Consider the following 22,146-nt stretch of genomic DNA (forward strand, 5'->3'; position numbering starts at 1 on the left):
TCAGCTGGGCTGCTACCTGCCAGGACCCGAGCGGATCGCAGGCTCTGATTACAAGGCTGCCTGGGACTTCGAGATGGTCCGAATCTAGACTGGCTGCCTTTCTCCACAGACAGCACAGTGACCCTCCGAGAGTCACTGCCCCCCAGGAAATGGGCAGACTTGGGGGAATAGGACCCGGTCTCCTGGTTTCCAGCCTCATGTTCTTTCCACATTACCATGTCCTCGGAGTCTGTTTTTTGGGAGGAAGGTGGGGGGGGGGGGGGGCAGTGAGGGGAAGAACACGTTGTCCAGAGGCTTTTGCAATGCCTGGTTTAGGTGCGGGCTGCTGCTGAGCAAAGAACCACAAATTATCCCAAGTCCTCGCCCTTCCGCACATCCTACGGGCCATGTGGCTTTCACAGTGAGTGGCTTTTCACAGCCCATGCCACACGCAACCCCCGCCCCGCCCCCCGCCCCCAAGCTGGAGGGCCTGAACAGCAGCTCTTCCCCACCCTGCCACGTTACTCAGTGATTTTCTCCATTCAGAGAAAAACAGTCAAATGGAACAGTCATTTTTCTTTTCTAGTATCTGATTTTTTTTTAAATACAAAAGCAATTTGTAAAACTATTGAAGTAATATGAAGAGGTAAAGCAAAAAGTAAAATTCCTACCATTCCACGTTCCCAAGGAAATAACCACTGGATGTTTATCCTTCTTAAGGTTTCTCCATGAATATACACACAGAAATGGGTCATATTGTAGAAATAGTGGGGTCGTTGCTTTCAAATGGGAGTTAAGTTCCAAAGTTGGGAAAGAGACATAAATTATATGCATAGAGTCCACATTTTCCTTAAATCTCCAGCACCTGCCTCTTCGAGCTCATTCGCCAAGAGCTATCGTAGGATTTTCTCTTCTCAGTTTGGCTCTGGCTTTCTTTCCTTGGGGCTGTGGAAGGGAGATCCAGTAATAACTGGATTTCCCTTATTCACTTTTTAAAGGACGCCTGGCTGGGCAGTTGACGTCCAGTTGTAACACCGCGTTGGCGGCTGCCACCAGAGGAATCCACCGGGTGGAAGGGTGAACAGGAAAGGGGACAGTCTGGTCCTATTACCCAGTGTGTCTGGAGCCAGCTACTTGGTCCCTCTGGGCCTCTGCTTTGTCACTGTCCTGAGCAGTCTCCCCAAGGGCCTGGGGTGCTGGGGGCCTCCCAGCCTTCTGCGTTCAACCCCATCTGCTCTCCTTTGCAGGGCATTCTGATCACCTGGACAAAGCGATTTAAAGCGAGCGGAGTGGAGGGAGCGGATGTGGTGAAGCTGCTTAACAAAGCCATCAAGAAACGCGGGGTAACTTCTCTCTAGGCCCCCTGCCTTGGCCACACGGAGGTGGGGGTGGGGTGGGGGAGAAATCTGTGTTCTAAAACAACGCTTTTGGGAGTGGGGGAGGCATAGTGCATGCTGAGGCATCACGTGAGAGGTCTTGAAGGCCCAGGAAGAAGCAGGTGGTGCGGGGCTCAGTCAGGAGGTGGGGTGGTTTGACACCGAGCTCTTTGAGGCAGGGGAGGCCGCCTCCTGACAGAGGAGGGCTGGGCCGTGCAGGGAACCGTGTGAGCAGGTGCAGCCTGTGTGGTGGGAAGCAGGGCAGCCAGCACTGGATGTAGTGGGGTGACTGGCAGAGGGCTGTGGCTCTGTGTATAAAATCCACACGGAAGAGAATCTTCAGCCAGATAATCAAGGGGATGGTACAGTTTCTATAATTTAATCACCGCACTGGGTCCAGTTAATGGGAGTGCCAGCAGGGATGAAAGTGGCCCCTCCTCCAGGAGCATCGGAGGTTATGAAAACCACTCTCTCTCTTTTTTTGTTTTTTTGTTTAATCCTCATCCAAGGATATTGTTTTCCATTTTTTTTTTTTAAGAGAATGGAAGGGACGGGGAGAGACAGAGAGAGAGAAACATGTTTGTGAGAGAGACACATCCATTGGTTGCCTCCTGCATGCACTCTAACCAGGGCCGGGATTGAACCTGCACCTGAGATATGTGCCCTTGACTGGAATCGAACCCGGGACCCTTCCGTTCGTAGGCCAATGCTCTGACCACAGGAAAAAACTGGCTAGGCCTCTTTCTCTTTCAGGTTGTGACCTCTGCCCGCATGTGTGGGTGGACGGTGACGTCCTGTTATCTGTCCCCAGGATTATGATGCCAACATCGTGGCTGTGGTGAATGACACGGTGGGGACCATGATGACCTGTGGCTACGACGACCAGCACTGTGAAGTCGGCCTCATCATCGGTAACGTCGCCCGTTTCCTCGTCCCTTCCGTCGGCCGGTGTGTCCAGAAGGCACCGCCGCCTCTCTGTGACTTGGTGTGTGGTCACAGCTTCTGCCCTTGTCTCTCTCCAAGGCACCGGCACCAACGCGTGCTACATGGAGGAGCTGAGGCACATCGACCTGGTGGAAGGCGACGAGGGGAGGATGTGCATCAACACCGAGTGGGGAGCCTTTGGGGACGACGGGGCCCTGGAAGACATCCGCACGGAGTTCGACCGCGAGATAGACCGGGGGTCTCTCAACCCCGGGAAGCAGCTGTGAGTGCCCCCACCTTTCCGTACTAGTCATCTGTGTGCCTCAGGACATTTAGCACGAGATTTGGGTGGGAGCCGAAAGGGGCAGAAAGCCCGGTGCCCACAGAGCGAAAAGCCCACCAGATTTGCACCGCCTGCCACTCCTTTGGGGAGATACCCAGCTGCGGAGCCTGCACTGGCTCCTGCAAGCTCAGGGTCGCACAGAGGCCGTTCCAATAGGTCCTTGGGGTGGCAGGCGGGCATGTAGGACTCAGAAAGGCTCTCTCCTGCCAGGGATCCTCCGCACAGCGTGGCCGGGGCGGTCCTGTCTGGTCCTGTCCGGAGCAGGAACAATGAGAACGGTGTTCTCGGTGCCCGTGTTGACGGATGAGGGCGGGCCGGGGCTCAGGTCCAGCGGCATCCTTGGCTTCCGGGCCCGCCTCTGAATGGAACAGGTTGTTTTGCTGTGTCACAGCCAGTGCTGGGCATGCCAGCTGGGCTCTCGGAGGACAGGCCAGCCGCCCGGGCATGGACCTGCCTCTCTGATCTGTTCAGCTCAGGGCTTTCTCCTGGCCCCTCGTCATGGCACTGAACCCCCATTTTCAGCAGTCTCTTCCATGCAGCACTGGGCTGCTGCAGTTACAGAGTCCACGCCTCCCAGGGGAGGCAAGACGGGGGTTCACTCTGTATCGGCCTGTGGCTGAATGTGGCCAGAGCAGTGAGATGCCCTGGAGTAGAGGGTGAGGTCAGTAGGGGAGAAGTGGATTCCTCAAAGCAGAGTCTTCTTGGTCCTTTTGGCTGGAGAGGAAGACCATGAATGCCAGAGAATGACCAGTGACAGGGGTCCCATGGGAATGGCTGCAGCTCAGCCCCGTCATCTACTCAGCATCCCCTTGGAGAAGACATTTACCCTCTGAGTGGGAAACAGAGAGAATGCTCCCTGGCCACCTCCTTCCCACAGGCCTGGGCCATCTCTCCGAGAGAGTGATGAGGATGAAAAGCCATTTAAAAGTACAGCATCAGCCTGGCTGGTGTGGCTCAGTGGTTGAGCATCGACCTATGAACCAGGAGGTCACGGTTCAATTCCCGGTCAGGGCACATGCCCAGGGTTGTGGGTTCGATCCCCAGTGTGGGGTGTGCAGGAGGCAGCCAGTCAGCGATGCTCTCTTGTCATGGATGTTTCTATCTCTCCCTCTCCCTCTCTGAAATAAATTTTAAAAAAATGTTTTTTAAGTATAGCATCAAGTTCTGTAAGAGATGAGCATATTCTGCTCATTTCTAAGTCCTAACGTTTCTGCTAAGTCCTTCTCTGCCTGCCTCTGGGATGCTTGCCTCCGGTTGACCACCCTGGGCATAGGTGTGGGGTCTAGATGACCCCCGGGCATCCCCCTGTTGCTTATTCACACGTGTATGGTCTTGCCTGTCAGCGAGGCTGCGAGCTGGTGAGGGATGGGTCCTCATCTCCCGTGTCTGTCCCACTCCCCTGAGTTGCCCAGTGGCGGGTACGTCGGAAGGGCCTAACGAGTGCCTGGGTGCTCTTCTCCTGCAGGTTTGAGAAGATGATCAGTGGCATGTACCTGGGGGAGCTGGTTCGACTGATCCTGGTCAAGATGGCCAAGGAGGGCCTTTTATTTGAAGGGCGGATCACCCCAGAGCTGCTCACCAGAGGGAAGTTTACCACCAGTGACGTGTCAGCCATTGAAAGGTAGGTGCTGTCTCTGAGGCTCTCTGGGGGCCGTGGGGGCCGAAGAGCCACAGGTCCCTTGTTACCGCGTGAGTCCTGGTTTGGTGGGCTTATTCCTCAAGAGCGCCAGGGCTTCCTGGTCCGTCTCTCCTCTCTTAGCTGTCCCACCTGGGCGGTTCTCCCTGCAGGTACCTGGTGTCAGCTCATTAAAGGATGGTAGCCCGGCCGGCGTGGCTCAGTGGTTGAGCATCGACCCGTGAACCAGGAGGTCACAGTTCGATTCCCGGTCAGGGCACATGCCCGGGTTGTGGGCTTGATCCCCAGTAGAGGGTGTGCAAGAGGCAGCTGATCAATAATTCTCTCTCATCAATTATGTTTCTATTCCTCTCTCCCTCTCCTTCCTCTCTCTGAAATCAATAAAAAGATTTTTTTAAGAAAAAGAATGTCCTACTCAGCAGCATATCCTTCATGGATGACATAGTTACAGAAGCAGCCCCCTTTTCTCTCCCCTTCCCCCACAAAAGGGTGAGATTAAAGGTGATCCTAGTGGTGAACAAGGAGCTGACCGAGCCCAGGGCCTGGATTTGGAATTCCTCCTTGGGATATCAGAACCTTCTCCAGACTATGTTCCACGGAACCGTAGCGACTCAAGATAGTAAGGTGTTCCTTGAAGAAAGGGTTCTGTGGCCAATAGGGTTGGGAAATACTGCATATTTATCCTCTCTTTAGGGATTTACAGAGTCTTAGCATATTAAAGAAAACCCAGCTCACTTTGGTTAGCAGTCAGAAGATGTGTTCCCTGGCTCAAGTTTGAGAAACATTGGTTAACACGTGAGACAGGACAGATAGGCACAGAAGAACAGAGTCCAGCCAGCACCCTGGCTGCTACCTCTTGGCCTCAACATGAGGAACCCCTGCTGTGGTCCTGGAAACGCAGAGAGCCAGTGCTTCATAGCTCCGGCTCCACGGAGGAGATGCGCGTGCGCTGTCTGTGGGAGGAGGAGGCTGATGGAAGTGGGAAGGAGTCTGTCTGGGCCTGCTGTTCTACCACAGGAAGTACTGGCGTTTGGCCGAGGCGGGATTGGTGCTGAGCTACCACAAGCAGAGAGCTTGGGACTGCTTCTAGCCAACTGTCCTTCAGGTCTCCTGGTCAGCTGCTGGGAGGGGAGGGACAGGATGCTCATGGCTTGTCTTCAGACTCACTGACAAAGTCAGGAAATGCCTGCCTTCCTCTCGGCCTGTGTCTCGTGTTGGCTTTTTGGTGACCAAGAAACAAAAACCCACTTGAACTCCAGCTCAAGAAAACCTGTATATTGTAATAAAGGCTTTCTTAAAAATGCCTATTAAAGGCATTCTGCAAGGGCAGATGTTAGAAGCATTCTCTTTAAAGTCAGGAGTAAGACAGTATCACCCGTTTTTGTTCAGCATTGCCCTGGAGTCTTGGCTAGTGTTTAAAGAATAAGAGAGAGCCCGGCCGCCGTGGCTCAGTGGATAGAGTGTTGGCCCTCAGACTGAAGGGCTGCAGGTTCAATTACAGTCAAGGGCAACATAGCTGGGTTGCAGGCTTGATCCCGGCCCATGTCTCTCTCACATCGATGTTTCTCTCTGTCTCCTCCCCTCCCTTCCACTCTCTCTAAAAATCAATGGAAAAATATCCTCAGGTGAGGATTAACACCAACAACAATAGATAAAAGAATAAGAAAGAGAAAAAGAAAAAGAAATGACAAGCATAAGAATAAAAAAAAAGAGGTAGAATTGTCATAATTTGTAGATGGTAATTGTCTGTATGAAACACTGAGACATAGTTAGGCAAGTGACTAGGAGAACCGGAGAGGTTAGGAAGGTGTCTGGAGAGAAGATACAAAAGTCAATTGTATTTCTATATATTGGCAATAATGAAAATAGGTATACCGGTATATGTTTAAAATAAATCTTTTATTTTAGAATAATTTTGGATTTACAGAAAAATTGTAAGGCTAGTCCAGAATGCTTCCACAATCCCTCACGCAGTTTTCCCATTGTTAACATCTGACTTTGCTATGGTACATTAAAGGGGGGGAAAATACACACACACACACACACACACACACACACACACACACTAGAGGCCTGATGCATGAAATTCGTGCAAGAGTAGGCCTTCCTTCCTCCAGCTGCCGGCATTGGCTTCCCTCTGGCACCCGGGACCCAGACTTCCCTCCAGCTGCCAGCAGGCACCCGGGACCCGGGCTTGCCTTGCGGCCCCGGCTTCGTCCTGAAGCACGTCCGATCTAATTAGCATATCACACTTTTATTATTATAGATATAAAAAGACACCATCTATAATGGTAACAAAACTGTCAAGTACCTTGGAATGACTTCAACAATAGCTATACAAAGCGGGTGTCCAGAAAATGACTATTTGATTGGAAAGCCTCGAGGTAGAATGTGGGAGCAGCAGCTCACAGACTGGGAGACCGGGCGACTCTCCCGGGCCCCTGACTCCGAGCCCTGGGGTGGGAGCAGCTGTCTGTCCACCTGTTCAGCGGCCCTGTGGTCTCGCCTCTCCACTTCTCCCATGTGCATGTCGTCACCCAGCAGAGCATCATTTTTCATAGCCTGACTGGTGTTTCTTGTGGAGGAACCCCTTTTCACGCTCCTTTCCGTCTTCGCACCATGCCGCACACCCCGGGGAATGGCGGACATCTTCCCAGGACCCTGGGCCCTCCGTGCTCTGTGCTGCCCGGCGAGGTCCCTCACTCACAAGAGGCCCTCTCACTTCACAGGAATAAGGAAGGCCTCAGCAATGCCAAAGACATCCTGACCCGCCTGGGCGTGGAGCCGTCCGATGTCGACTGCGTTGCCGTCCAGCACGTGTGCACCATCGTCTCGTTCCGCTCTGCCAACCTGGTGGCTGCAGCGCTGGGCGCCATCCTGAATCGCCTCCGAGATAACAAGGGCATCCCCAGGCTGCGGACCACGGTTGGTGTCGACGGGTCTCTTTACAAGATGCACCCACAGTGAGTCTGCCCTTTGCTGTCATTGGCATCAGTACCCGTCTGGGCTAAGGACCTGCTCCAGAGGTCAGGCTTTTGCACCCAGTAGGAGGGTTTTTTTGGCGGATAAGACAATGCTTGCTTCTGGCCAGAAAGGTCAGGGTCGCCCACTTGGGAAGTATCTGGCCCTCAGCCATTTCTCGTTGGTGTTGCTTCTGCCCGGCACTGTCGTCTCTCTCATTTCGTGAGCTTTGTTAGTGATTCCTGCAGCTGCCAGGGACACCGGGTGGGATGTGTCTGCATCTTCAGTTCTCCTGCTTGTCCTCATGTCATCAGGGACCTTGATCCTCACGGATGCTTGGGTCTTCGGTGCAGCGTCTACATTCCTGATGTAGAAGCTCCTGTGAAAGTCCCGCAGACGTTACCTTTTCAAACGGGCAACGTGCTGACACTTTGCCTCTGAGAGCCAGAGGGAGATGTAGGTTGGAAGCGGTCCCCACGGAGGATGAGGGCCTTGGCCCCGGGCTGCCTCCTTGTCTGTAGGACGCCTCAGCTTCCACAGCCCTCGGCGGCCACTAAGAACATGGCTTTCCCCTTTTAAAAGGCCGAAGGTGAAGTGTGAGTCTTTATGCTGAGTTTGAAAGATGACTCCCTAGCCCATGACTTCTGTGCGGAATCGCAGGTGCTTTTCCCACGGGACGTGATGTGCAGGTGAAGGGGCCCTGCAGGTAGATGCTCACCTTCACGCCCAGTTCTAGTACCAGAGAAGTGGAGGCTGGCTTACACGGAAGGAGGTACGTGGTGCCGGGGATAGGCTTTGAGCAAGTTAGATATTATCACCTGTAGGGTCATCATTTTACTTCTTTGTATTTTTCAAGTCTTTGTACATTTTTGACATTGAAACAAGCCATCTTGGTGGGAAGTTGGAGAGGATTTCTTAGCAAATTTTTTGACAAGAAAGCTTAGAGATTTGCAACGTGAGATTTAAAAAGCTTTTTAAATTGTGGTAAAAACACATATAACTCACTCTCTTAACCAGTGTTGAGTGTATAGTTCAGCAGCATGAAGAACAGGCACGCTGTGGAGCTGCTGCCACCAGCCAGCCATCTCCAGAACTCTTCACTTGCAACATCACATTTAACCAGTGAACTGCCACGTGTCTGCAATGGAGACCATCCCCGCACGCCCCACTATTTCGAATTCAATTGCGTCTATAGACGCTTATGGCGTACAGAGGGTTAAAAAATAACTGTGGTTAAGTGTTTCTTATCTTAGAAGGAACATATATTCGGTCTAGACCAGGGGTGGGCAAACTTTTTGACTCGAGGGCCACAATGGGTTCTTAAACTGGACCAGAGGGCCGGAACAAAAGCATGGATGGAGTGTTTGTGTGAACTAATATAAATTCAAAGTAAACATCATTACATAAAAGGGTACGGTCTTGTTTTTTTTTTAGTTTTATTCATTTCAAACGGGCTGGATCCTGCCCGCGGGCCGTAGTTTGCCCACGGCTGGTCTAGACACTGGAGATAATTACAAAAGTCACATAGAGCACAGAAGTCGTTTTTAACCCCGCCCCTGGAGTTGACCGCTGTTAGTGTTTGGGGTTCCCGCTTCCCTGTTTCCTTTGGCAGGCAGCCTTCCCCACTTACAACAGACAGACTCCGAGGAAGTTCTGTGTCCCAGCGAGTCCTGTCCTCAAGTCCTCTTCTAGCCACTGAAAATGCCCAGACCCTGGGGTGGGGGAAAGGACCACGTGGACATAAAAGCAGGAGTGATCATCCAGCCCTCGTTCAGTCACCGATCTAAGCGTTTCATGAACGCCTTTAGTTCCCGCACATCGCTGGCAGCCAGGCACTGTCATCCTCTGAGCTCCACGTCCGGCGCAGGCCCGAGATGGGGAAGTGCCGGGACTCACGCAGGCTCTCTCCCCGTGTGACACGCCAGCTCTGGGCTCTGAGCACTATGCTGTCTCTCCTGGAAACTCAGAGTTGTCGTGGTGGAGGACAGAATCCTCTGTGGACCCTGAATTTCCATATCCGATGCTCGTGTAATAATGAGAATCCTCTCCTTGTTGTGTGTGACTGTGAGTGATTTTGTCTTTCTTTTCCGCTTGTCCGCGTTTAACTTTTCTGCAGTGGGTGTGTATGACTTGTATAATGAGAAGAGCAAGCGTAGAAAATGGGATTAAAGCGTGAGAAAAGAAAGAGAGGGGGTACAGGAGGTTCCTGAGAGATGGCTCAGTTCAGCTCTTGTGCCCCCTCCCCGCCCCCCCTCCCCTCCAGATATTCTCGACGTTTCCACAAGACCCTGAGGCGCCTGGTGCCCGACTGCGACGTGCGTTTCCTCCTCTCGGAGAGTGGCAGCGGCAAGGGGGCAGCCATGGTGACCGCGGTGGCCTACCGCCTGGCTGAGCAGCACCGGCAGATAGAGGAGACCCTGGCGCACTTCCGCCTCACCAGGGAGATGCTGCTGGAGGTGAAGAAGAGGATGCGGACCGAGATGGAGATGGGGCTGAAGAAGAAGACCAACGATAAGGCCGTGGTGAAGATGCTGCCCTCCTTCGTCCGCAGCACTCCGGATGGGACCGGTGAGGCCTCTGCTGGGGCCCACGTGCCCTCCTGCCTCTCACACCAATGACCAGGGCACAGTGGGCAGCAGGGCGGTTGGCTTCTCCGGTGGATGCATTGGCACTGGGGTTGCACGGTTTTGGCAAGAGCCAGAAACACACTCACTCTCTTTTTCATTTTTATCGCTGACTTGCCTGTGTGTGACTCAGGGCCGTGGACTTCCCTGGTCGGGCCCCCTGGCCAGGCGCCTTCTCTAGAACCACAGCCTGCTGGGAATTACACAGTGTTCTTCCAAGAGCGGAGCTGGGAAAACCCTGCTCCCCGAGATGCTATAGGTTGTCTCACAAACACGGTAAACGGGTAGGATAAACACCCACGCAGCCCTCCTAAGCCCTGATGGTGTGCGTGAGGCAGACAGGCCCAGGGATTGTCACACCCAGGCAGATTGAGAGCAGCGGTCAGCCCTTAACGCTGACCTTGCTGGGTGTCGTCGGAGCTGACCACTGTGGGGACTCCAAAGGGCTTCTCGGGTGGGTCCATGGAGTGATGAATGTGTGTGACATGAAGATGTCCCACGTGTAAGTTATTTTATATCGTTGCATTGGAAACCACTCTGAACCTAGTGTCAACACAGCAACCATTCATTATTGCCTGTGAGTCTGTGGGTCAGCAGTTTATGGTGGCCCATCTGGGCCAGGCTCGGCTGATCTTTGCTGGACTCGCTCATGTGTCCGCAGTCACTGGTGGGTCAGCTGAGGGGCCTCCCTCACCTGTCGAGCAGTTGGTTAGCGGCAGCTGGGGTGCAGGAGAGCCTGGCCACGTGTCTCACCCTCCAGTGGGCCACAGGGCTTGTTCACGTGGTAGCAGCAGGGTCCACAAGGGAGAGGGAAGACTTTGAAACCTCTTGGAGGCCTGAGCTGGGAGTGGCTCAGCTTGTCTTCTGCCACACTGTTGGCCAAAGCAAGTCATTGGCCAGGCCAGATACCAGGGGAGGAGAAATAGACTCTACCTTTTAATGGGAAGAACTGCAGTCACTTTGCAAAGAAGCATGTGGACAGGGAGGGGAATGATGGTGGCCATGTGTGCAAGCACCGTACACACTGACAAATGTTACTAATCTTTGTATGAGGTTTCCCATAATTAGGTTGTTGCCAGGCTTTTCAGTAATCCTGGCGAAGTTTGTTGTGAAGATTGGTTCCTCTCTGGGGCCTTTTGTCCTTCTAGTGTGGCTCACAGGTTGTGGTGGTTAGTGCCACCCCTCTCTGAGCCTGAGCTGTGTCCTGGAGGAGAGACTTGTAGCTTCTCCCCTTTATTTAATACTAGAGGCCCGGTGCACAAAAATTTGTGCACTCGGGAGGGTCCCTCAGCCCGGCCTGTGCCCTCTCTCAGTCTGGGACCCCTCGGGGAATGACCACCTGCTGGCTTAGGCCCACTCCCTGGGGGATCGGGCCTAAGCTGGCAGTCAGACATCCCTCTGGCAGCCCGGGAGCCCTCGGGGGATGTCCACTTGCCAGCGGGGAGCAGGCCTAGCTGCAGTCGGACATCCTTAGCACTGCTGAGGAGGTGAGAGAGGCTCCCACCACCACCGCTGTACTGGCAGCCATCAGCCTGGCTTGTGGCTGAGCAGAGCTCCCCCTGTGGGAGCGCACTGACCACCAGGGGGCAGCTCCTGCATTGAGCATCTGCCCCCTGGTGGTCAGTGTGTGTCATAGTGACCAGTCATTCCCAGTCGCTCTGCTGTTAGGGTCAGTTTGCATATTACCCTTTTATTATATAGGATAGAGGCCTGGTGCATGGGTCGGGGGCTGGCTGGTTTGCCCTGAAGGGTGTCCCGGATCAGGGTGGGGGTCCCGCTGGGGTGCCTAGCCAGCCTGGGTGAGGGGCTGATGGGTATTTGCAGGCTGGTCACACCCCTTCAGGGTGGGGGTCCCCACTGGGGTGCCTGGCCAGCCTGGGTGAGGGGCTGATGGCTGTTTTCAGGCTGGCCACACCCTCTTTAGGGTGGGGGGTCCCCACTGGGGTGCCTGGCCAGTCTGGTTGAGGGGCTGAGGGCCGTTTTCAGGCTGGCCAAGCCCCCCCCGGCAATGGAAGCTCCCAGCCTCTCCTTTTTTTCTTCTTCTTTTTTTGATTCTGGGATTTATTTGCCTTCTATAATTGAAACTTTGTAGCCTTGAGAGGAGCTCAGAGCTGGCCAGGGTGGGCAGGAGGGAAGCTTGGCTTCCTCCATCGCCAGGGGCAACCCAAGCCTCCTGCTCACTCCAGCTCCGTGGCCACGGCCGGCTGAAAGCAGGTATCTGGGGTTTATTTACCTTCTATCATTGAAACTTTGTTGCTTTGAGTGGAGCTCAGAGCCTGACGTGGCAAGCAGGAAGCTTGGCTTCCTCCATCATTGGGGCAACCAAGCCTCCTGCTTGCTCCAGCTCTGTGGCTGCCAGCTGCCATCTTGGTTGGGTTAATTTGCATATAGCCGCTCTGATTGGCTGGTGGGCATGGCTTAAGGTGTAGCAAAGGTATGGTCAATTTGCATGTTTGTCTTTTATTAGTGTAGACTAGAGGCCCGGTGCACAAAAATTTGTGCACTGGGGTGGGGGGGTCCCCCAGCCCGGCCTGTGCCCTCTCACAGTCTGGGACCCCTCGGGAGATAATGACCTGCTGGCTTAGGCCTGCTCCCGGGTGGCAGAGGGCAGACCCAATCCCTAGGTGCAGCCCCTGGTCAGACTCAGAGCAGGGCCGATTGGGGAGTTGGGGCACCGCCCCCTGTCATGCACAGAGCAGGGTGGATCGGGAGGTTGCGATGCCACCCTCAGTCACGCTCAGGGTAGGGCCGATTGGGGGGTTGGGGCACCACCCCCTGTCACACTCAAGGCAGGGTCGATGGGGAGGTTGCGGCGCCACCCCCTGTCACGCACAGAGCAGGGCCCATCAGGGGGTTGAGGCGCTGCCCCCTGTCATGCACAGAGCAGGGCCGATCAGGGGGTTGAGGAGCTCCCCCCTGTCACTCACAGAGTAGGGCCGATAGGGGAGTTGGGGCACCGCCCCGTCACACACAGAGCAGGGCGGATCAGGGGGTTGGGGCGCTGCACCCTGTCACACTCAGGGCAGGACCAATGGGGAGGTTATGGCTCTACCCCGTCACACACAGAGCAGGGCCCGTGGCGGGGAGGGTGGGGGGGCGCCGCACCCTGTCACACACAGAGCAGGGCCGATCAGGGGGTTGGGGAGCTCCCCCCTATCAGGCACAGAGCAGGGCTGATCAGGGGGTTGGGGCGCCTTCCCCTGTCATGAACAGAGCAGGGCAGATAGGGAGGTTGTGGTCCCGCCCCCTGTCACACACAGAGCCGCAGGGCGATCAGGTGGTTTGGTCGCTGCCCCCTGTCACGCTGATCCCGGTGCCGGGAGCCTCGCTGCTCCGCTGATCCTGGTGCCAGGAGGCATATTACCCTTTGGGGGCCGGCTGGTTTGCCCTGAAGGGTGTCCTGGATCAGGGTGGGGGTCCCCACTGGGGTGCCTGGCCAGTCTGGGTGAGGGGCTGAGGGCCGTTTTCAGGCTGGCGGGTGACTGAAGCTCCCAACTGCTCCTTTTTTTCTTTTTCTTTTTCCTATTCTGGGCCAGCTTTAGCTCTGAGGCCTCACTGCTGAAAGCAGGTTTCTGGCCTTTACCTTCTGTATTTGATACAATGTTGCGGTCCGGCTGGCTGAAGCCCGGCTGACTGAAAGCCGGTTTCTGGGGTTTTGTTTAGCTTCCATATTTGCAACATAGTTGCTTAGAGTTGCAGCTGAGAGGCCGGCAAGTCAGGCGGGGAACGTTGGAGTCTGCAGTCACTGGAGCAAGCAAGCCTCCCTGTTTGCTTCAGTGCATGGCTGCCGGCCGCCATCTTGGCTGACAGTTAATTTGCATAAGGATATGCTGATTAGCCAATGGGAAGGGTAGCAGTCGTACGCTAATTACCATGTTTCTCTTTTATTAGTGTAGATGGGGGTTTCCCCCTTGAAAGCCTGGAGTCTTAGGGTCACTGGCTGCCAGGAGGCACTTGGCTGTTTCCTGAGATTCTTTCTGTTCTTGACTACGACAGAGAATGGTGACTTCTTGGCCCTGGATCTTGGAGGAACGAATTTCCGCGTCCTGCTGGTGAAAATCCGTAGTGGGAAAAAGAGGACGGTGGAGATGCACAACAAGATCTATGCCATTCCCATCGAAATCATGCAGGGCACTGGGGAGGAGGTGAGGCGGTTTTGCTTTCTACACCACCATGGTGTGTATGTGTCACACAGCTGGTGGCAGTGGTGGTCCCCAACACCTGCCATGTGATGCCTGCAGCCGGGCAGGTGTCCTTGTGGCCCGAAAGCAGCAGGCACTTTCAGCCACACTGGGCTTACGATGCTCAGGGGATCCCGGAGAGGGGGGCCTGCTCTGATGTGTCAGGGTGAATGTCTGTGTGTGCGTCCGTGTACATTTGTACGAGTGCATTGAAAGTATGAAACCAGAGAACGCACATGTGATCCGCTCTTTCCTCCTCAAGCTGTTTGACCACATCGTCTCCTGCATCTCCGACTTCCTGGACTACATGGGGATCAAAGGCCCCCGAATGCCTCTGGGCTTCACCTTCTCGTTTCCTTGCAAGCAGATGAGCTTGGATGCGGTGAGTCAGGCACGGGGCAGCGCTGACCGTCCGGTGGCCAGTGCGAGCTGGCTCTGGGGGCCTCCTCTGGACTCACTGTCATTCCTTAAATGTCCGCACGGCCCCGATGGCACAGTCGGTGGGTGACCCAGGCTTTATGCCACACCCTCCAGGACATCTTCAGACTCATCATTTAAAGCATTTACCTCCGCGGGGAAGTATTTTGTCCTTCAGACAAAAAGAACCGCGCCCTCCTCCTTGTTCCCTGTTCCTCCTAGCGTTGTCCGACTGTAGCACTTCCTACAGTTATCAGTGTTTGTGTCTTTCTGCTGTGTTTATGCTTCTTGCGTGAGGACCTCTGTTTCCCACATGCCTAGCACAGAGAGCTCTCAGAAGAAATACTTGATGAATGTTCAGTAAGTGGGATGGAAAGGGGTTTAAGGCCACCGACTGCGTGGGTCAGTGCTGAGCACCTGCTGAGTACTAATGACTGGGTGGAGCTGAAGAGGACAGTGTCTGTCCTCAGGGAGCCTGCAGTCCCGAGCAGCCGGCCTCCCAGAGCCCAGCACTGTGCTAGGGGCGGTCAGTAGGTTGGCCATGTTCTGTGCAGAGGGAACCTATTTGGCAGCGTCACGGAGGCAAGACCAAGCCTGCCTTGCAGAAGGAGCCACAGGGCCTCTGTGTGTCACAGGTGATGCGTGGCCAGGGTGGAGGCCCTGGAGGGGACCTTACATCACTCTTGGCCTTGGGTCAGGCTTGGAAGCGTATGGTTGGCAGAACCAGGGAAGCTGGGTCGGGCACCTGCCTCTGGGAGCCAGTTAATGCAGTGACAGTGCTGACTTGGGGTTTTTCTCCTCTTAAGGCCTGTTAGGTGCCAGCAGTTGGATCCGTGTAAGCTTGTTTTTTGCAGTCCACTTACACACCCACCAGCTGCATCGCTGCAGTCCAGTCGGTTTTACTTTAGGTAGTAATAGTGCTACTAAAAACGTGCATTTCTCCACTTAGGTTGTTGGCAGACTGTTCTTCAGGGGAACTAGTTGGTTAATATTCTATCCCTCAGTTTCTCCATCTGTGAAATGGGGATTGTAAACTGACCGCTGTGAGGATGGTGAGGAGGAGTCGGGCCTGTGCAGGACTATTAGTATTTTATTGGTTTGTGCCTCCATTTTTTCAGCATAGTCTCGCGGTACATTCTCAGCAGATGTTTTCTCAGGAAGGAATGGGGTTTTGTGCTGTAAATTCTCAGCACATAGTGACTCAGGAAGGAAAGGAATTGTGTGTTCGGCCCATAGAGGCTGATTTCACGGACTCTCCCTGTGCCTTTCCTGTTTCAGGGAATCTTGATGACCTGGACGAAGGGGTTTAAGGCCACCGACTGCGTGGGGCACGACGTAGCCACCTTACTGCGGGAAGCAGTAAAAAGGAGAGAGGTAACTATTGCAAAGATGTGTGTAAACATTTTTACTGTGCTTTTGGGTTATAAGAATCCTACTTGCTGATCATAAAGAATTCAAACAACCCAGAGGCACATGACCTGGGTAGAAGGTTCCCCCAACAGTCGGCAGTAAAACAGAGGTGAACAGTTTTGAGTTGTTAAAGGATAGTTTGCTTAAAAAGGTAAAATCACAACTCTCCTACAAAGAGCCTGGCACTGTTGTCAGACCTGGTGTCCTCCTGTTGGACACAACAGCCTCACAGAACACAAGCATCGTCGCAGCCCCTGGTGACCGCCACGGGACCGGGCAGCATGGGCGTGTACCTCCGTCACGGCAAGCTCAGCACACACGCAGAGAGCTGCCTTGCTTCCCCCACAGCATCCAGCCCAGACCAAAGCCCCCTCCTCTGACCCCTCCCTGAGGCCATCCACCGAGGCTCAGATCCTAGAAGAAGGGCTAACGCGCTGAGACGCCCCACGGTCGGTGTTCTCCCGGGTCGCAACCAGCCAGGAGTGTAGCTCTGTTCCACCACAGCTGTGTTTCTGTTGGCCTCTGGCTGGAGAACATTGACACAATAGAAAATGAAAAATTCCAGAGATTTTTTTTAACTCGTTAATTAATCAGGGAATCAGTAAGGTGTTAAAAAACTCACACACCAGTTTAAACATTTCCAGCTTAAAAGAGCAGACAAATAAATACCTAGATGACCAGGAAGACTGAAGTGAATAGGTTTGAAGGAGGGACCGGTTGCACCTGAAGGGTATGCTAGCCAGCAGCTGGTATGTCACTGAAAAGAAACCCAGTGATCTATTTTTGCCCATTTCACAACTCCATGTTAGTGTTCCCCCAACTTACTATCCATGCATACACCAACACACATTTTTTTAAAGTTGTAATCACGCCATATAGGCTACATAACAAGTTGCTTTTCTAAATTTAACAGGAAGCAGGCATCTTTTCATGTCACTACATGTAGACCAGCCTCACTCCTTTTCTTGGCTGCATCGGGCCTATTTTCTTGACCACTGTGGGGACTCTGAGGGCCTTCTCGTGTGGGTCCTTGGAGGGATGAATGTGTGTGACGTGACCATGTCCCACGTGTAAGTGACTTTATATTGTAGCCTTGGAAACCACTCTAAACCTAGTGGCTTAACACAGCAAGTCCCAGTTCTTCGAGACCATGGTTCCCACAGCTCCTTTTGATCTGTTTCTGGGTTGTTTCTCGTTCTGGCTCATGCAAGTCATGCAGTAAATACCCTTGTCCATGTACCTTTGTGTACCTGCATGGCTATTTCTGAAAGGCAGATTCTGAGAAGTGGGTTTGGTCTTTGCATTTTGCCCTCTGAAAGGCTATAAGGCTTTAGACTCCAAGAGCAAGAGCTTTTGGGCGAAGTCTCTGGCAGCCTTTTATCCGTTCAACAATTCCGCCTAGGCCGCCTCTCTAATAATACTTCCTTTCTGTAGATCTTAAACTGTAGCTACATCATTAATAGGAGGCGTTTAGTCAGGGAAGGAGCATTAGAGTGCCTTTTATGGGCTGGCGAGAAAACTGTTCCAGATGATGCCCCAGGAGCGTTCGGACTGTGGTGCAGCCCAGTGAGCCTGGGAATTCCGGCCAGGCAGGGCGTCCCTCCCTAAAGCTCACGCCCTGTCCGTTTCTCTCCCCAGGAATTTGATCTGGACGTGGTGGCTGTGGTCAACGACACGGTGGGCACCATGATGACTTGTGCTTATGAGGAGCCCACCTGTGAGATTGGACTCATCGTAGGTGGGTGTCCTGGAAGGTCTCTCTCCTCGGGGCAAGGAAGGCTGGTTTTCCTGTTTAGTGAGGCCTTGAACCGCAGCTCAGCCCTCTGTGGGAGACAGTACCTGTCAGTCCTGTCCCCTTACCACCTCCAGAGTTGTATCCTTGACCGAGGCTACAGAGCCCTGCAGGGGCTCCCTCCCCAGCACCTACCATGTTGATAGTGACCAGACGGTCAAGAGCAGAGCTTTCCAGGGATGAGGCCTCACGTGGCTCACGTGGCCGGGAGCACGGGAGCCGGTATGGAGAAGCTCCAGGCAGGTGTTGCCAGTCTGTGGCTGGGAAGGAAGAGGCTGGCTCCTCAGGCCTGACCGTGGGAAAGAGCTGGAGAGTAGTCTTGGGTGCCAGCAGCCCCTGTTTGTGAGCAGTCCCAGCCCCTGAAGCGGGTTGAGAAGGGTCATCTGCTGGCTTTGCAGGTTGTCCCCTTATAGCCCAAGCACATTAGGGGCTTGGGCCTCAAGAGCACTGGTTCCGGGAGCATACTGACTTGGGCTGTGGGAAAACCACTTGTCTAATTGGACCTGCTCCTGGTGTCGGGGGGCTGCTGGGAAAAGAACCCTGTTTCTTAGGTGCACCTGGCTGCGTGGGCCTTTCACTGAGTGCTGGGATAAAGCTGGGATAAAGCCCAGCTGGCGGCCGTGTGGTGCCAGGAAGGCCTTTTTATTTGCTAAACCACGTTGGGCTCCTATGGAAAATCAAAGAAGTAGGGAGCAGCTCCAGGTGAAAGTTTCTAGGGCCTAACTTTGGGGCTCAGTTGTTGTTTCTTCCTTTCTTTTGTAAAGCTCTCTCCACCCAACCCCTCCCTCTCTTCTCTTTATGAATGGACTTGGGCGTGAAATGCAAAGCCAGAGTGACACAGCACATTCTCCACTTCCTGGTCAGGCCTCACCTTCCTGCCTCACCTTCCTGCCAGAGTGTCAGGGCAGCCCAGTTAGCCGTTCCTGGCACGAGAGGCGAGTGGAGTGGGGGTGAGGGTTCTCCACAGCCCCAGCTGCCTGCAAAGCCACATTTTACATTTTACTTCCCTGCTCATCGATCTCTCTGCTCAGAACTCCCAGGGGCAGAAAGTATGATTTTCATGCTCTGGTTTTCTTTGCACCCACTTCCATTTCTCAGTTTTACATTTTAGGTGAAAGGAAGCTGAGAAAACAAAAACAATCCCGTTACACAGCCAGAGGCTTGTGAATTCTGCTTCAGCTTCTTTAACGGGTTTGGCAACGACCAAAGCCCTTTTGGTCTAGCCCAGTGGTCGGCAAACTGCGGCTCGAGAGCCACATGCGGCTCTTTGGCCCCTTGAATGTGGCTCTTCCTAAGCCTTAGGAGTACCCTAATTAAGTTAATAACAATGTACCTACCTGTACAGTTTAAGTTTAAAAAATTTGGCTCTCAAAAGAAATTTCAGTCGTTGTACTGTTGATATTTGGCTCTGACTAATGAGTTTGCCGACCACTGGCCTAGGCAGTGGGGACGCCCTTGCGTTCCCTCATGTTGAAAGCCTGTCTGTGTCTGCATTCTGCCTGGTTGATGGTGCGCCAGGGCCTTGCTACTGAAAGTGTGGTCCATGGGCCAGCAGCCTAGGCACCACCTGCGGGTGTGTCAGAAATGCGGAGTCTCAGGCCCCACCCCAGACCTGAATCGAAATCTCCATCCCACTAGCAGGCTTTCCAGGCGATTCAGGAGCATATTTAAAATGTCTTCACGAAGGCCTCCTTGGTTAGTTGGTTGGGTTTTGTTTGTTTAATCCTCACCGAGGACATGCGTAGAGAGAGGAAGGCAGAGTGAGAGAAAAATAAACATCGGTCCATTGTCTTCCGTATGCACCCCAGTCAGGGATTGAACCAAAACCCAGGTTTGTGTCCTGCCTGGGAATCAAACCGGCAACCTTTTGGTGCAAAGGACGATGCTCAACCAACTGAGCCAGTCCAGTTGGTTGGTTTTTAAATTTCCAGTCCATTCACTGAGACAAGGCCAGTGACCACAAGCTTGGATATCATGGCAGTTAAAACTCTGTGAAAGTTTTCAATGACTTCCTCTCAATTTCTCTAACTCCTCATGGATGAGAACAGCAAACAGTTTGTGTCCCACTGGGTCCTTGGGGGGGCCACAGTCTGAGTCGCCTGCTCTGGGGCAGTTCAGGGATGGATATCAGGCTCCTGAGCCCCTGGAATCTTCAGGTCGTATCGTGTGTGTCCAGTGTGTGGTGCACCCAGGGACAAGGTCCTCAGGAGAATCGTCAGGTTTTCAAAAAGGTCTGTGATACCAAAAGGGTGAGGAATCATCACGTTAGAAAGACACCTTGAAATGCTCAGGACAGTGTCCTTCAGTGCCTCCCTGTGGGCTTCATTCTGGAACATGTAGGAGAGGTTATTGAGCAGCTGTGGTCCATGACCATCCTTGATAAGAAAAGATAAGTGGCCCTAGCCGATTTGGCTCTGGATAGAGCATTGGTCTTCTGGTTGAAGGGTCCCGGGTTCAGTTCTGGTCAAGGACATGTACCTCGGTTGTAGGCTCAATCCTGGCCGGGTCAGAGCACATGCCGGCGGTAACCAGTCAATGTGTCTCTCTCACATTGATGTCTCTCTCTCTCTGCCTCTCCCCCTTCCTTCCACTCTCTCTAAAAGTCTATGGAAAAATATCCTCAGATGAGGATTAACAACAACAAAACAGCAAAAGAAGAAAAGATAAGTGGACATCTATGGTATAATAGTAGACAACCCCCTAATATTGTGTGTGTGCGTGCACGCGCGTGCGTGTGTGTGTGTGTGTGTGTGTGTGTAAAAAGAGGAAGAGGGAGCAGGAGTGGGAGAGAGAAATATCCTTCCATTCTAAATAAAGCCTAAATGTCCACCATTGAAGATACATCCCTTTATTGTATCCCTTCATCTTCTATTAAAATGAATACCGCCCTGCCTGGACAGGAAACAGAGGAGGCTCCTGGCATTGATGTCCTCATACAAAGCGAGTTGATCAAATGCTCTCTGGGTGGCTTGGATCTGACTCTCCTTTTATATTGTGAGATTTTTCCGGAAAACTTTGGGAAAGTGACGCTATTACTTTGCTCATCTCAAAAACTCACTCCTGTCTGGAACCCCAGGCCCCGGGCCTAGTTGCCTGGCCAATTACCTCCCCCTGGTGTGTTGCAGGGACTGGCAGCAATGCCTGCTACATGGAAGAGATGAAGAACGTGGAGATGCTGGAGGGAAACGTGGGGCGGATGTGTATCAACATGGAGTGGGGCGCTTTTGGGGACAACGGGTGTCTGGATGATATCAGAACAGAATACGACGTCCTGGTGGATGAAAACTCCCTGAACGCTGGCAAACAGAGGTAATTCTGCTTGTGGGAGGAGACGCATAAGGGGGTCGGGACAGGGAGGACGTTCTGCCTGTTACAGTCAAAGGTGCTTCTAGGAAGAGTGGGGTCTACGCAGAGGCTTGGAGACCGGTCCCTCCCTCGGGTGTCCTGACCTTGGCTTTTGGCCCAAGGAGAGCAGGAATGGGGGATGGGCCCCCAACATGGTACAAGAGGGCCCTGGTTGATGTCCTCTCCAGGTGCCACTTCCCATTAGTGACTGTGTTCATCCTGGAGCGTTCTAGCCTTCCTCTTGGTCAGTAGGTTTTGTCTTGTTCAGTGGAAGTAGAGCACACTGGACCTGCAGCTGTCAAAGGGCAAGGGAAGTTCAGACCTGCCAGTGGGGTGGGGGTGGGTGGAGTGGGGGCCTTCTGGTCAGGGGTGAGGCCGAGGCGCAGTGCAGTTCATTCTTCCCGTAGGGGACCTCCTGCACCTCCTAGTGGCTGTTTGGAGCTTTTCAGCTTGGCTCTCAGGAGCCCTCCCTGAGATGGCAGTGCCCCTAGCGTAGAGACCAGTGACTTATGTCTCAGTTCCCAGGATTCAGGCCACCCTCTGCCATCAGCAGGATGTATGGGTCTAAGCTGTGTCCGCAGGAGCAGACAGAAGGGCTGGGTAGTACCTCCCAAATATAAGTTGTTCTCTAGGCCACCCTCAGATTTCTGCCTTTTCCAAAGACCACCTATGCTATTATTGTTTTTCTGTAATTCAGCCTTTAATTAAACATAATGAGGGAGGGGGAAAAAATCCCAGAAAACTCAATATTACCATAAACAGATGGTAATCATAAAGTGAAAAACGTTATTTAATTCTAGCTGCTGCTGCCTACCAAAGGCTCTAAACGAAGACCCCTTTGCTAAAAAGAGAGGTCAGCAGGGGTTGGAAGGGGTGGAAGCCATATCGGCCCCTAAAGGGGCTGAGAAGGTCTCCTTGATGGAATGAAAGGACTGGATGGGACCTGGTCATAACAGCACCAGTGCATGGTTTTTGTGTGTGTTTTTCCCTGTGGACCACCTGAAATCTGGGGTACGCAGATTACTCTTCCCAGAGTATCCAGACTTCCCAGCTTGGACATGCTGGGGTTGGGTGCGTGTCACGGACGCATTTAAATCCTCTGTCATTTCTTGAGGCCCTTGAGCGTGGAGAAGGCAGGAAATAAAACCCCAGGAGCAG

General features: G+C 53.3%; 1 protein-coding gene across 1 annotated transcript in view; it reads left to right on the forward strand.

Annotated features, from left to right (window-relative positions):
- Positions 1-22,146, forward strand: part of HK1 (hexokinase 1) — a 63,618-nt gene that overhangs the window by 35,797 nt on the left and 5,675 nt on the right. The window contains exons 5-15 of the mRNA XM_070432892.1: positions 1,227-1,322; positions 2,167-2,266; positions 2,379-2,562; positions 4,088-4,243; positions 6,988-7,221; positions 9,483-9,787; positions 13,840-13,988; positions 14,287-14,406; positions 15,720-15,815; positions 17,490-17,589; positions 20,769-20,952. Of these exons, the coding sequence (XP_070288993.1) occupies positions 1,227-1,322; positions 2,167-2,266; positions 2,379-2,562; positions 4,088-4,243; positions 6,988-7,221; positions 9,483-9,787; positions 13,840-13,988; positions 14,287-14,406; positions 15,720-15,815; positions 17,490-17,589; positions 20,769-20,952 (1,724 nt within the window). The remainder of the gene's footprint in view (positions 1-1,226; positions 1,323-2,166; positions 2,267-2,378; positions 2,563-4,087; positions 4,244-6,987; positions 7,222-9,482; positions 9,788-13,839; positions 13,989-14,286; positions 14,407-15,719; positions 15,816-17,489; positions 17,590-20,768; positions 20,953-22,146) is intronic.

Source organism: Myotis yumanensis, unplaced genomic scaffold (genome assembly GCF_028538775.1).
Source record: "Myotis yumanensis isolate MYYU_CA2020_CCGP unplaced genomic scaffold, mMyoYum1.0.hap1 SCAF_13, whole genome shotgun sequence".
Lineage (NCBI taxonomy): Eukaryota > Metazoa > Chordata > Mammalia > Chiroptera > Vespertilionidae > Myotis > Myotis yumanensis.